This window comes from Leguminivora glycinivorella, chromosome 12 (assembly GCF_023078275.1).
Source record: "Leguminivora glycinivorella isolate SPB_JAAS2020 chromosome 12, LegGlyc_1.1, whole genome shotgun sequence".
NCBI classification, from domain to species: domain Eukaryota; kingdom Metazoa; phylum Arthropoda; class Insecta; order Lepidoptera; family Tortricidae; genus Leguminivora; species Leguminivora glycinivorella.
Window position 1 is genome coordinate 70,211 of NC_062982.1, and position 15,504 is coordinate 85,714.

Here is a 15,504-nt window from a genome sequence, read left to right on the forward strand (position 1 = left end):
CTCCCGTCCCGTCTACACAACACAACACAACTACAACTACGTGTTCCTGCTGCTGCTCACGCTCGCGCTCTCCGCCATCGTGGGCGCCGCGTGCGCGCTGTACCACGTGCGCGAGGTGAGCTCCCGTCCCTTCCTGTCTACACAACACAACTACAACTACGTGTTCCTGCTGCTGCTCACGCTCGCGCTCTCCGCCATCGTGGGCGCCGCGTGCGCGCTGTACCGCGTGCGCGCTGTACCACGTGCGCGCTGTACCACGTGCGCGAGGTGAGCTCCCCTCCCGTCCCGTCTACACAACACAACTACACTACAACTACGTGTTCCTGCTGCTGCTCACGCTCGCGCTCTCCGCCATCGTGGGCGCCGCGTGCGCGCTGTACCACGTGCGCGAGGTGAGCTCCCCTCCCGTCCCGTCTACACAACACAACACAACTACACTACAACTACGTGTTCCTGCTGCTGCTCACGCTCGCGCTGTCCGCCATCGTGGGCGCCGCGTGCGCGCTGTACCACGTGCGCGAGGTGAGCTCCCGTCCCTTCCTGTCTACACAACACAACTACAATTACTACTACGCAGTCACGCTGACACTGTCTATTCCCTGTCTATTTCTGGGTCGCCGGTCGTGAGTAACGTCGTCGTGGAAACAGCAATATTGGCACAGTTTGTCGCAATTATTATAATCTTTTGATACTTGGAGAAATTGTACTTATACAATGTTTAGAGCTACAAATGTGTTATTTGATTGATTGTATGGCGGCATCGGCAGGTGCTGATCGCGGGCGGCGTCACGTTCGCGATCGTGCTGGCGCTGACGCTGTTCGCGTTCCAGACCAGGATCGACTTCACCATGATGAGCGGCTCGCTGCTCGTGCTGTGCCTCGTGCTGCTGCTGTTCGGTGAGTGCTCGCTAGTCGCTATCTGTGCCTCGTTGCGATTGCGACCACAGAACTAAATCAAGATAGAAGGAAAAAGTGTATCTACTTCGCGTGCGGAAAAGTTAAATAGCGAGCAACATTGTTCGCCGCGCAAGTCAGTCTGCTCCCGACCGCTGCCCGCGAGTGACATACAGTGAAAAATACAAAATGGGTCGGTATTCGATAATTAACTGTTCAAACACCACCAATAAAATCAAGGGTGTTAAGCAAAGTGTTTCCGATCATCGGTAAGTACAGCCGCCATCAGATATATAAGAGCGCCCGAGGTACTCAAAAATATCGGAACACGCCTCTGTGTGAGAAATCTAGCAGACTTCAAATATAATAGGACTCACCTGATGTGGTTCTGAATGCCAGCTTCCAGGGGGGCCCCCAAATCCTTCGATATTTTAGACATATGTCCACAGGCTGTGTGGCACGTAGAAATCTCCTTGTGATTCGTGGCTGCAGCGTATTTTATAATAATTATAGGCTCAAGCTTCCGAGGAGCGAGCTAGCGGCGGTGTCGGTTTTAAGAAGAAGTGTGTGGTAACACTGAGCTTCAGTGTTGCTCGCTTTGATAAAAGCGTTCTGTTTTAGGTTTGTCCCGTTTTGAAATCTGCTATTCGACTAAGTTTTAATCGATTTAAAATTAAGACATAAAAAAAATGTAATACTTGTGCGTACTCAAAAAAATACGGAACATATACCGCCGACCATAAAATAATGCGTTATTTTATCTAAAAACTAGAAAAAACTATGCTAACTTAGGGCTAAAACATGTAATGCTCTACCTAATTAATGCCTATTCAGCAGGCAAAGGGCAGACCTTAACGACAGGTCGCTTAGTAAGAGTATTACCGATGCGTACAGTTACGACTCTGGTAATACCGTCGGCGCCGGGATGCAATTGATGCACGCGCGCGAGACGCCATTGCAATGGTGGTAGTGTGTTATCTATCAACACGACTACAGAACCCTCTCGGAGGGACGTGTTAGTATTGTCGTGGAACCATTTACCTCTTGGTTGTAGCTGGTGTAAATATTCTACGCTCCAGCGTTTCCAGAAATGTTGAACGGCTTGTTGAATAACCTGCCATCTCGCGAGGCGGTTTGGATTGTCGTTAGACAAGTCAAATTCAGGTAAAGACGTTAATGGTTCCCCGATGAGGAAATGTCCAGGAGTAAGGGGTAATGGATCAGTGGGATCATTACTAAGTTGACACAGGGGTCTTGAGTTCAAGACGGCTTCAATTTGACAAAGTAGAGTGTTAAATTCGTCCTGTGTCAGTTTCAGTGTGCCTATGACACGATGTAAGTGTCGTTTCAGACTACCTACGGCTCGTTCGACGAGGCCGGCAAAGTGCGACGCATACGGAGGGTTAAATTGCCAGGTGATTTGCATGTTAGTCAGCTGGTTATTTATAGTAGTCTGATTGGACTCGTTTCGTAGAAACGTATAGAGTTCAGATAGATACCTGTCACAACCTACGAAGTTCCGTCCGCAATCGGAACGAATAGTTTTACAATGCCCGCGTCGGGATATGAACCTACGCAATGCGTTTAGAAAGGATTCGGTTGATAAATCAGGGACTAGCTCCAAATGGGTTGCCTTCGTCGATTGGCAAACGAATACACACACGTATGCTTTGAAAATTTTCGCGTTGCGAAGTTTACTTGATTTAAGGAAGAAGTGTCCCGCGAAATCAACTGATGTGTTTAAGAAGGGACGAAGTGATCGAACTCTAGTAGTAGGCAATTGAGCCATTGACGGCTGTGGCGCAACAGGTCGAGCGCGAATACATGATATACAGCGTCGCGTACGCATACGTACTGCATCGCGAGCACACAGGATCCAGTAGGTCTGTGCGAGGGCAAACTTGCAAGGGCAAAAAAAAGTTTGAGGTCCCACATGTAACTGTGTTTTATGATAGAAATCTATAAGCAGATTTGTAAAATGATGTTTCTTAGGAAGCAGAATCTGATGTTTGGCATCATACGGTACATTAGCCCGATTTATTCTACCGCCGACCCTGAGGAGTCCGGCATCGTCCAAGAAAGGCTTCAGTTTTTGAAGACGTTTGGTACATCGGTCGTCGTCTTTGAGACGAGAGATGTCTTCAGGAAAGGAATCACTTTGGACAAGTGATATTATTCGACTGAGAGCTTGTTTCGTCTCAGGAACAGTTACATGTTTAGTCGTAGGATTCTCATTTTTACGACATTTGTTTATGAATCGTAATACATAAGCAGTGACGCGTAGTAACCTTGGAAGCGATGAGAATCGCTCAATGAACTCTAAGCTATTAGGTTCATTGATTTGAGTGAGAAGAACATGCTTGCGACGTTCTTCGTCGGTGTGGCATATGACGTTAGTCTTAGGCCACTCAAACTCATCTTTGCTGAGCCAAGCAGGTCCCGTAAACCATAATTGATGGTTCAACTGAGATGGGAGAACACCACGAGACGCGGGGTCTGCGGGGTTATCTGCGGACTGAACGTGGTGCCACTGTGAGGCAGGCACGTTGCTTGTTGTCTCCGCTATGCGGTTAGACACGTATGTCCGCCATTTGTCTGGAGACGAACGCAGCCAGGCAAGAGTTATAGTGGAATCGGACCAAGCGTAGACTTGGTCGAACGATATTCTACTGCTGTAAGCAGTGAGGACCTTTTTTATCAATTTTGATAAGAGATGAGCTCCGCATAGCTCTAATCGAGGTATTGTTAGGCGTTTCAGAGGCGCAACTTTAGTTTTACCTATGAGTAGGTGTGTGCTAATAGCACCGTTTGGATCGACAACACGAATGTAGACGCAGGCAGCATATGCCTTTTCAGATGCGTCTGAAAAGCCATGAAGTGACACTTGATGTGTGCTGGGAAGCACATGACGAGGTAACGCGATGTCTTGTAATAACGGCAGTTCGTCGATGAACCGAAACCACAAGTCGCTGATATTCTGTGGAGGAACAGCATCCCATCCTGAGCCTGATGCCCATAGAAGTTGGATTAAATGCTTTACGAAAACAGTCACTGGACTGAGAAACCCGAGAGGATCGTAAATCTTAGCGATTTCCGCTAACATTATACGTTTCGTACATTTGTGTGAGCCGTTAGCTACTTTATCCGTTTGGTAGGTAAAAGTATCAGATTTAGGGTTCCATTTAAGCCCTAAGACTTTGACCGAAGTGTCAGTGTCAAGTGCTGACAAAATAAGAGCATCATCGTGATTGGAAGCATCATCGTTAAGATGCGACAGAAACTCGGAACTATTACTGGTCCATTTGCGGAGTTCGAACGTCCCTGCTTTACAAATGGAGGTCAGCTGATGCTGAAGAGTGAGAGCATCTTCAACCGTATCAGCTCCAGTAACGACGTCATCAACGAATACTTCGTTGAGAAGTACTTGCGAGGCAAGTGGAAAGTTAGCAGCTTCATCAATTGCTAATTGACGAAGTGTGCGTAAGGCCAGAAAAGGCGCGGACGCAACGCCGAATGTGACAGAGCACATACGATATTCCTTGACAGGATCGTGGGGAGAAAATCTCCAAAGAATCCGATGGAAGTCTCGGTGTTCTTTACAAAGACCGATGTAGCGATACATCATTTTGAGATCAGCCGTAAAAACGACTTTGTGAAGTCTATACCTCAGAAGAATATCAGAAATGTCTTGATGTAATTTCTGACCAGTGAGGAGATTATCGTTTAGAGAACGACCAGACGTAGTCTTGCATGACGCATCGTAAACGATACGATATTTCGTAGTAGTAGAAGACTTAACGATAATATGATGAGGCAGGTAGTAGGGAGAAGTGCCAGGACTCGCTAAGTCGCTGACTGGTTCCATATGTCCCAAGTCTAAATATTCTTGGATACATTTATTATAGTTCTCACGTAAGGCAGGGTCGCGAGACAGGCGTGCCTCTAGTTTAGTTAAACGTGAGAGAGCTATAGCACGAGAATCGCCCAAAGGCGGAGCGTTTTCCTTGAAAGGTAGGGAAACTGTATATTTCCCATTTTCATCTCGTGTGTGAGTTTCGACGAAAATCGACTCACAGCGCAACTCATCTTTCGTAAGATGTGGGTAATCTGGTATGGATTCCAATTCCCAGAATCGTTGCAGTTTCGTGTCAAGTTGACAAGTGCTCAAATTGACACTAAGGCATTTCATACTGTCATATGAAATTCTACCACCTATCACATAACCAAAAACAGTGTTGATGGCTACGGGTGTGCCCGGAGGACCTATAATATTATCTCGTAGCAGTATGCTATCCAGATGATCATTCCCCAGTATCAGTTCAACAGGTCGCGTTGAGCGCAGCTCTGGGTCCGCTAAATTAAGATTTTGTAGGTGTTCGAACCTCTGTATATTCCCAATTGATTGAGGAATATTAGCCGTGTAGCGTGTAAGGCTCGGTAGAATAAAAGCTTCGATTTGAAGTTTAGGTTCGGGTTTGTTGTGGGGTGTAACCTCGCACAACACGTAACCACGAGGATGAACATCGCCAGCAATGCTGGTGAGCGTAGTGCCAGTCACAGAGTACCGTGGCAGGCCAAGACGCTGGACGCACGACTCAGAAATGAGCGTGGTCTGCGCTCCTTGATCCACAAGGGCACGAACGGACCGCGGCGTGTAAGGCCCCTGGTTCAGGGGTCGTAAATTTACAAGCGCAGTCGTGAGTAAGACCGTACAGTTCTTACCAGAAGGTTGCCCCGTAGCTCCATGTAATGGAGTGGGCGTGGAGGTTTCCGCTACTGAGCGTAACTCAGGGGAAGAAGGTGACTCCGTAGTCAGTAAGACGTTTGGAGTAGGCACGTCTTCATGTAATGAAGAATGGTGCTTTTGAGCGCAAACGCGGCAAGCATGGCGCGACTTGCAGTCATTAGGCTCGTGGCCAGAAAATAAACAATTGGTACAAAGTTTATTTTGTTCTACGAAATGTTTTCGTTCATTTAAAGTGAGCAAATTAAACTTCTCACATTTATATATAGGATGTGAATTATCCTTACAATATACGCATTTAAATTTATTTAAATAATCCGTTGCACTAGTAGCATGTACGCTCATAGTACGCGAATTACGCGCAAACGACGAATTCGTATTTCGCGGCGCATTATATTGCACGTCAGAGTGCGATCGAGTAAGCGACATTGCTTGTTTCCCCGCCATCGCATGGCGCGATGACGTCACCGCCGCCGGGCGGGCCGAGCCGGCCGCTCCGCCAGCGGCAGCGAGCGAGGGCGCCGCGCGCGACGCGGGCCCCGCGGAGGTACTTAACGTACGCGCGGACGCGGTCATCACTTCGGATGCCGCTAATTCCTTATCGAGAAAATCGAGTAATTCAGACACGTTGGGAATGTCATTTGAAGTTTTTAATGATAATTCAAAACGTCTACGAATATTAGGTGTAATTTTGCGTAGCAAAATATTTAAAAGTACAAAACTCCAGTCGTCAACTGGCAGCCCTAAAGATTTCAAGGCCGTTATGTTTTCATGATAGCAATTCATTAAGTTACGTAAACTTAATTGTACATTTTTCTCATTTACCGATTCACAGTCGAAAATATTATCGAAATGTTTTGTTGAAATAATTCGTGGAGCAGCCGGGACTCACCTTCTTCAATAGCTCGATGTCCGCCACTCCAATTTTTGAGTTATTTTCAACACAGTTCGGTGATCTTGATTGAAACTTATGCACGTGACGTCACTTGTGGGAGCGCTCCCTTTTTTTCAACAATTTTGAGTTTTTAAACTTGAATATAAACTTTTGGAAGCGTCCGCGGCGGTCGTTGTCTTTCACACTGACGTTTGTAGGTGAGGTGAGGTGGGGAAAGGAATGGATATTGCCATACATAAAAATATATTAAAAAAAAAGGATGCGTTCGAGTAGTGTGTGTGTATGTGGGTTATTAAAGTAATATGAAAATAATTAGAAATGTAATAAATATTCACAATGGCGTAGCCAATTCGCTTATTTTCATAACGCGAAATTAAGACCTGTAAGGCATTCTCATAATTCACGTCCGTAACAGGAATAGACTTGATAAGATTATACGGTTCATCTTTTAAAAACAATAACAAATACCTAAAACGTTCGACATTTGATAAAGTTGTATTCTCATGAACAAGTGATTTAAACAAATCATAAAACGCATTCCATTCAGTCAAAACACCTGTGAATGTTTGCAGTGATAAGCGCGGTAAACGAATATGTGATTGCTGAGATTGCTGAGTGCAGCAACTCGCATGTGACACCCCACTAAATCCGCCGCAGACGGACGTAAGGCTTTGTTTACGCTCTTCTTTAAACGTGTCTAAGGCAACTTGAACCTTAAAGTACAAGGAATCAAATTGATTTCTCACAGCTAAATTATCATCGCGGTTGAATGACTCATTCTTTGCCGATAACTTTTCAATTTTCGTTTGAACTTGGAAAAATGATTTTTTAATTGCCGCTAATTCCTTAACTCGAACTCGAAATTCGGCCACATTATCTGAACAGTCTACAATTTTTTGAATATTATTAATTGCTAAATCGCGTTCGAAAGTTGCGGTCATGGTAATATTATTGTACTGTGAGAAATAATAAAGTTGTCACGAAATAAAATATGACTAAACTTGTAAATATGTTGTTTATGTTAAGACTCCTTATTCCTTAGAGCGCTCATCAATTTCACGAAACGGCCATCGATAGATGGCGTTGGCGCTCGGTACGCGAGCACCTGCAACTCAACGCGCGTTTCAACGCCGACACAAATAATCTTGATAGTTTTGAATTAAATTGGTAATAACATAATTTTCAATTTTATACGGGGAATTTCCTGTTCATGGTATGGTAGTAGTAAATAAGGTGTATGAATGTAGTAAAAGTATAGTAGTCTACATATACATATATAAATACAGGTTTCCTAATTGATTGATTCAACAACCAACACCGCTGAGCCGAAACTACGAAAGCTAGAAAGTCGAAATTTGTATAGATTGCATTAACAAAATTTCGAAGAGATAAGAATCGATTATGAAAATTTACACCCCTAGTAGAGGGAAAGGGAAGGGGTGAAAGTTTGTATCGGGATCAATTTGTTTTTTTTTTTATTAGGAAAATTTTAGTTAGGAACTTGAAATTAGAGAATAGTTTAATAGTGATTTCTGTTTTTTTATTGAATGTATATGCATACTGATTGGTCCCATTTTTATCAGAACCCAGTTCTGATGATGGGATCCTGGAGAAATCCAGGGAACTCCTCAAGTCTGACTATAGCGATTTTTGTGTTTTTATATGAATAGCATGCATTTACGTACGGAACAATGACATTTGGTGCAGTGGAACTGTTGATGATGGTCAGACCGGAACTCCCTAAATCTAAACGGCACAGTTATAGTGACTTTCATATTTTTATAAGAACAGCATGCACTTACGTCCAGAACAGTGACATTTGGTGCATTGGAACTGCTCATGATGTGTCACTTTTTAACCGTCGCCTCAAATCTGAGAGATTTGAGGCGAGGTTCTCAATTCGTCTGTATGTTTATTTATTTTTTTAATTTTTTTATCTTTGTTCCTCGATATCTCCGTTGTTACTGGACCGATTAAAAAAATAAATATTGAATGTATATGAATATAGATAAAAAAAAATTTGTAGATAAAAAAAAATATCTGTCCCCTCTTTACATGTAGGGGTACCCTAATAAAACATTTATTATTATTAACGACCTTCCACATATTTATAATGAGCCCAAACATGATGGGGTTATGATGAGGAGAATAGCAGTTCTGTTGACCACCTCCTGACTCCATCATGAGAACTTGGACCTCGTCTAGTTCGATGATGCTCGTCAGCCCAAATCTAATGAGCCCGAACATGATGGGGTTATGATGAGGAGAATAGCAGTTCTGTTGGCCTCCTCCTGACTCCATCATGAGACCCTGGACCTCATCTAGTTCGATGGTGCTCGTCAGCCCAAATCTAATGAGCCCAAACATGATGGGGTTATGATGAGGAGAATAGCAGTTCTGTTGACCACCTCCTGACTCCATCATGAGACCTTGGACCTCATCTAGTTCGATGGTGCTCGTCAGCCCAAATCTAATGAGCCCGAACATGATGGGGTTATGATGAGGAGAATAGCAGTTCTGTTGGCCACCTCCTGACCCCGTCATGAGACCTTGGACCTCATCTAGTTCGATGGTGCTCGTCAGCCCAAATCTAATGAGCCCAAACATGATGGGGTTATGATGAGGAGAATAGCAATTCTGTTGACCACCTCCTGACTCCATCATGAGACCCTGGACCTCATCTAGTTCGATGGTGCTCGTCAGCCCAAATCTAATGAGCCCAAACATGATGGGGTTATGATGAGGAGAATAGCAGTTCTGTTGACCACTTCCTGACTCCATCATGAGACCTTGGACCTCATCTAGTTCGATGGTGCTCGTCAGCCCAAATCTAATGAGCCCGAACATGATGGGGTTATGATGAGGAGAATAGCAGTTCTGTTGGCCACCTCCTGACCCCGTCATGAGACCTTGGACCTCATCTAGTTCGATGGTGCTCGTCAGCCCAAATCTAATGAGCCCAAATATGATGGGGTTATGATGAGGAGAATAGCAGTTCTGTTGACCACCTCCTGACTCCATCATGAGACCTTGGACCTCATCTAGATCGATGGTGCTCATCAGCCCAAATCTAATGAGCCCAAACATGGTGGAGTTATGATAAGTAGAATAGCAGTTCTGTTGAACATCTCCTGCCTGACTCCATCATCATGAGAACCAGAACCTCATCCTGGTCCCAAAATATTATAATAATTCAAACTCTCAACAAACTTCACGTATAACTTAAAATCCAAAATCATATGAAAAGCATGTCGAATGCTAAAATTGCATAAGGTGTAAAAAGGATCAAGATTTGTTTAGTCGCAGTTTACGGCACTTCTCGGAACTATCGCGCTGCTTACGAAAGCTAGGTGCGCCGGACGATCAAACGCAGGTCCGTTGTCTTCGAGCGCTCGGCGCAGACTGAGCGGGCTCGCGTTAGCACAGTGTCTTTTATTCGAATTTTAGGTGTTTTAAAAACATATCTATCGACAGAAAGGTATGTCTTATATGTATGATTTTTTTTTTATAGGTCAATAAGAAGTTCTAGTTTAGGATAATATTATTTAAGAGTTACAAAAAATGCAGGAATCGCAGGAAAAATACATAATGTAAACCTCTTTTTATCGAAAAAATGGGGAGGATACGGAAGGTTATTTATCCACCATTTCAAGTAAATCTTAAAATGTCAAAGTATTAGCTAACTCGTACAGGATATAACAAATAGGATTGTGATCATTTATTACCCCAAATAACATTTTTAACAGCACAATCACGATTCTAAACGAGCTATTCCACTACGAAATTTGAAAACGTCTTCCGAAAAAACTGATTTTTCGGAAGTATAAAAAGACATATTTTAAAGTAGTACCAATTGACTTTCTAGCTTAAGATATGTACTTTTAGGAACATTATCATTTTTTTAATAATCATTTATAGTTTCTTTATAATTTTGAATGAAAAAGGTTCTATTTTGCAAAAAACGCTCGTCTTTAGGAATAAGGCCTCTTAAGTATTAAGATCTCTAAAATGGCTAGGTACTAGCACAATGTTAGTTAGTTAGTTAGTAAAATGTGTAATAATATAATTTGTCGCAAATTGAAAGTAAGTAAATTACAAAGATAAGATTTCCGGTCGGTAGAACCCGAGCAACAGAAATTTGAACCCTGTGCCGTACGTAATACGAGCGACAGTTTTACTCGATACTGTATTGTGACAGCACCGATTAACTTGGTTTTCTGATACGTTATATCAGAACCATAAAATTACAATTTAGTACGCAAATACTAAATGCTATATAATGTACGTTGTACAAAATGAAAGAAAGGAATTGCGACAAAATATTATATTTTAATTAGACCTAGGTATGCAATGGGCGATTCGACGCGCGCACACCTACCGCCCGCTCGACGGAAATATAAACGAATGTAATTTCGCAAAAAATGCTTAAAACCCTATCAAACTATATATAATTAGAATCGTCTCGTTGAGACCTAACTATACGTATCGGTATTTTTGAGAAATATCGTCCGACGCGATCGGAAACTCGATATTTGTATTTGTAAGTGGAGGTAGATTCTCGCTAACTTACGGAACAAAGAAATTGGAAATTTTACTACAAGTTCGCACAAATATCACAAGAAAATTAATAAAATGCCAGATACCAGAGTGGTATCCGGTTCGAAAACTAATTATGTGTGAGAAATCTAGCAGACTTCAAATATAATAGGACTCACCTGATGTGGTTCTGAATGCCAGCTTCCAGGGGGGCCCCCAAATCCTTCGATATTTTAGACATATGTCCACAGGCTGTGTGGCACGTAGAAATCTCCTTGTGATTCGTGGCTGCAGCGTATTTTATAATAATTATAGGCTCAAGCTTCCGAGGAGCGAGCTAGCGGCGGTGTCGGTTTTAAGAAGAAGTGTGTGGTAACACTGAGCTTCAGTGTTGCTCGCTTTGATAAAAGCGTTCTGTTTTAGGTTTGTCCCGTTTTGAAATCTGCTATTCGACTAAGTTTTAATCGATTTAAAATTAAGACATAAAAAAAATGTAATACTTGTGCGTACTCAAAAAAATACGGAACAGCCTCTATTGCCTAGGCGTTAGAGGCGTGTTCAGATATTTTTGAGTACCTCGGGCGCTCTTATATATCTGATGGCGACTGTACCATTTGTCCTAAAATATTTTTTATTAAATAAAAAACACGATTTTCCTATTTTTATCATCAAAACATTAGCTGACGTACGGCCGTCAAACTAGTTTTCCATTGCGGCTTTAATTTGACGAGTCCGACTTGGCGTACGTTTAAAACAAGCGATATAAAAATAGGCTATTCAAACTGTCGAGACAAAGTGAAGGTAGATTTGTTATTTTGTCCGTCGAACTCACGTCGAACATGGTGCACCACGGAACTATATCGTCATGTATGCTGAGATTTCCTTATTCGATTTAAATCGATTTTGCGAAGCAGTGGAAATTATAATTATGTTTTTTATTGTTATGAAACTATACATATAAAGTAAGAGTGAAAAGTAAATTTAACTTAAAAATAGGTTACAGTTACGGTATTAACGTTGAATTATTGAAAAACAAATACAAACATAATACGCTTTATATTTATTATGAATAAAAATAACTCTAAAAATGTGTTAAGGGTTAACTATATTTATATATTACTAAAAGTTGAAACAAATAACATGATGATAATGCTTTGAGTCCAATCTCAGTGTAGCACCGAACTATTAAAAATTAAAAACGAATATTTTTATATTTTTAGTATATAATGTCGATTGGCCAATAAAGCAAATATATTTTATTAAAAATATTACGAAACTTAATTAATATTAACACCTACATACTGAAATATTTGTTCCTGGCCTTAGGCAAACTATACCTACTAGTGAATTGTTTGTCATGACACAAATACAGGTACCTATATACTTACTTCATTTCACAACGAAGATGAACATCCGATGTTTTTAACTTCGGCGGGCAGCTCGCACGCAACCCCCACAATCGATAGTTTTAAATCGTTTCCACGCGGATTACGCGGCGACAACGTTCCCATCACTAAAGTACACTCGTGACGTCATAGGCTCGATGCAAAATGTTACACGCTCGGTTTCGCTGTCAATCGCCGAGCATTTTCCTTCTATCTTGATTTAGTTCTGTGATTGCGACCGTATATATATATATATATACTGAGTGCGCCGCTCCCGCAGGTGTGCTGGCGGCCGTGACGCCGTACCCGGGCCTGCACCAGCTGTACTGCGCGCTGGGCGTGCTGGTGATGGGCGTGTTCCTGGTGTACGACACGCAGCTGATCGTGGGCGGCGACCACCGCTTCGCCTTCTCGCCCGAGGAGTACGTGTTCGCGGCGCTCGCGCTCTACCTCGACATCATGTACATCTTCCTGCGCGTGCTGCGCCTGCTGCGCTAGCCTCACTAGGCACTCACACCGCACTCACTCCGCGGCTGAACACTTGGAAGCGACGCGGCTTGCAGACGGCCGCGGCCTCACCGGATAAAACGGTCTGCTACACATTCTTTCCAACTACTCGTACTTACCCAGAAATGTATCCCGTAGCTCTTTAAAAATACTTTTGATAAAGTGTGCTGTGCATACTGAATACACATGCACCACTATTTTGACATCTTATTTAGTTAGTACGTTTGCATAAACAAGTCACTAACGAGATATATAATTATACTTATGGCTCAAAAAAAAGGTTAGACATATTTCCACGGCTCGTTGATCGAGTACATGGCTCTCAGTCGGACGCTCAATGGATACACCTGCATAGACCGGGCCCTTATGAATTGATATCATTGTCGTCTTATTTATTGTATATCCATTTATTTGTCGTTTTACTTTCTGAAAACTTGGTTCAAGTTTTATAATAACTTTATTTTAAAGTTATATTTTTGTTTAGGAATGGTGGGATATGGTTTTCCATTTGCATTGACGCTGAGTTAGTATATTCTGTGTCCTATAATAGCTTGTGCTCGTAGTTAGAGGAGGCGCAGTGCGCGGTGCAGTCGGTGCACCCGCCACCCGCGCGTGGCGACCTACACACACTGTCGGCCGGCGTCAGCGTCACTGAACTTCGGCTCATCTAACTAACCACTACTCCGTTCAGGTATTTTTTACGTATAAGGTGAACAATTAAACATTAATTATTTTAATTACTCAAAATGTTGTATTTACATTTATGAGGAATATAGATCTCTTTTCGTGGGAATTCCAAAAATGACTGTATGCATGCGTTATTAGTGCCTAATCTCAAAATCTATGCTTATTCGTTATTTTTTTTTTAATTAGTTTTAAAATTATAATGTATAAGTTTACACACTTACCTACTACACGATTCGAATGGCCAGTGATCTCAGGATACTCACATTTTATTTTTAAATGAAAACTAACTCGACACTTTTGATGATTGAAGAAACCTTAATTTTATTTGTATCGTAATATTATTTCTAGTCGGACTATTGGTGCCAAAAGTGGAGAAATTATAAGAATGAGTTAAGGAGAAAGTAGGAGCCGGCTTAGTGAGCGAGCACCGAATCCTGTGGAATACGGGCATGTGCCTCGCTCCCTGCAGGGAGAGCTAGTGTAAGATAAGAGTGTGCTGCTGCACAGAAGGCTGCGTGGGTCGGATGTGCTGGCGGCCTGCGTGTGTGCGCCATGCATGCCGGTCACTGTACTGTACGACCACCACTTCTATTCAGGCCGGTCAAAGTGCCAGTGCAGTGGCTCGGTGCTCAGTTAACATATTATCTCTATTTTGATATGTCTTATGATTTTTATGAAATTGCATTTACAGTATATTTTAAGATTTGCTTCTTATTTGTTTACACGTTTTTTAGTTATTTTATAAAGATATAATTTCATTTAAGAAATAGCACTGTTATTTTTGCTATGGGTACCTCCTAAGTGATGCCTCTAGGGACTTAGTAGGTATACTATACCTACTTATACAAGTATATTTTTATTGAAATCTGAAATAAATATTGTGATTAAGACTACGAACAAAAACTAGTTAGTTTGAACATGAATATAAAAACGTCACCCCTTTCCAAATGTATAGTCGTTAGTCACTTATTTTTAAGACGTAATTCGTACGAACGCGTTTCATCATTTGATAAGGACAAAGTATTTTGAGAAAGCTTTATTCGGTGGCGATCCTACTGTATGAGTGCTGTAGGATTGTGTTTGAAGCCTTCAGCGTCCGCTCGAATTACTCCTTCGACGACTCTCTGCAGATGACGTGTGGTACGTATTATGTATGTGTTATCGTGTATATCTAATTATGTATCCCATGTTTCAAATATACAATATCATATGAAATAAAATGAAATGAAATGAAATTTATTTGATAACAGATCGTTACATGTCAGTACTAAATAGTATATTATGTTATTATTGTGTATTAAACTCAAATATATTTTGTATACAGATGTATTGTCGTTTTATTTTTGCCTCAGGTTTATCTATGGTCTTAACTTTCTATAATTTGGGCACCTAATAAAATTGCTTATAAAAAAAACCGGCCAAGTGCTAGTCGGACTCGTCCACCGAGGGTTCCGTACAAGTTCCGTATCCAATAGTTAAAATAATCATGTTTCTCATGTAACCTTAAAGACTTGACTAGAAGTGTAGGTATAGCGCCATCTCTCGGTGAATTCTACTGTGGTGAACTAATTTGCGCGACCTGTAGAGCTATAGTATGTTGGTTTTTCAGGGATAATTATTTATGATGTTAACCGTTTTCGACAGTTTTTACGTTATTTTAAAGAGATTTCTTTACGTGAACTCTTGTATCAATTTGAAGTACGATATATGTAGCAAGACTGATTGAATTGAAAGTTAAAATCTGAAAAGTTTTTTAAAATAAAAAAACAGACACAACTTACACACAATTACAGACACAATTTTGTTTTTCCTGTAATATTTAGCATAAAAGCAATGTTTCGTATCATAATTTTGCG

The 15,504-nt window shown here is 41.8% G+C and overlaps 1 protein-coding gene across 1 annotated transcript; it reads left to right on the top strand.

The window, feature by feature from the left end:
* Positions 1–401: 401 nt before the first annotated feature.
* LOC125231656 (protein lifeguard 2-like) lies at positions 402–14,975 on the top strand. Its single transcript, XM_048137152.1, has 3 exons — positions 402–522; positions 768–897; positions 12,735–14,975. The coding sequence occupies exons 2-3, from the start codon at positions 849–851 to the stop codon at positions 12,950–12,952; spliced, it is 267 nt and encodes an 88-aa protein (XP_047993109.1). The 5' UTR covers positions 402–522; positions 768–848; the 3' UTR covers positions 12,953–14,975.
* Positions 14,976–15,504: the final 529 nt, after the last annotated feature.

Coding starts and splice junctions, on each gene's coding strand:
- LOC125231656 (XM_048137152.1), top strand. CDS start 849: ATGATGAGCGGCTCGCTGCTCGTGCTGTGCCTCGTGCTGCTGCTGTTC. Junction 898..12,734: donor CCTCGTGCTGCTGCTGTTCG/GTGAGTGCTCGC, acceptor CCGCTCCCGCAG/GTGTGCTGGCGGCCGTGACG.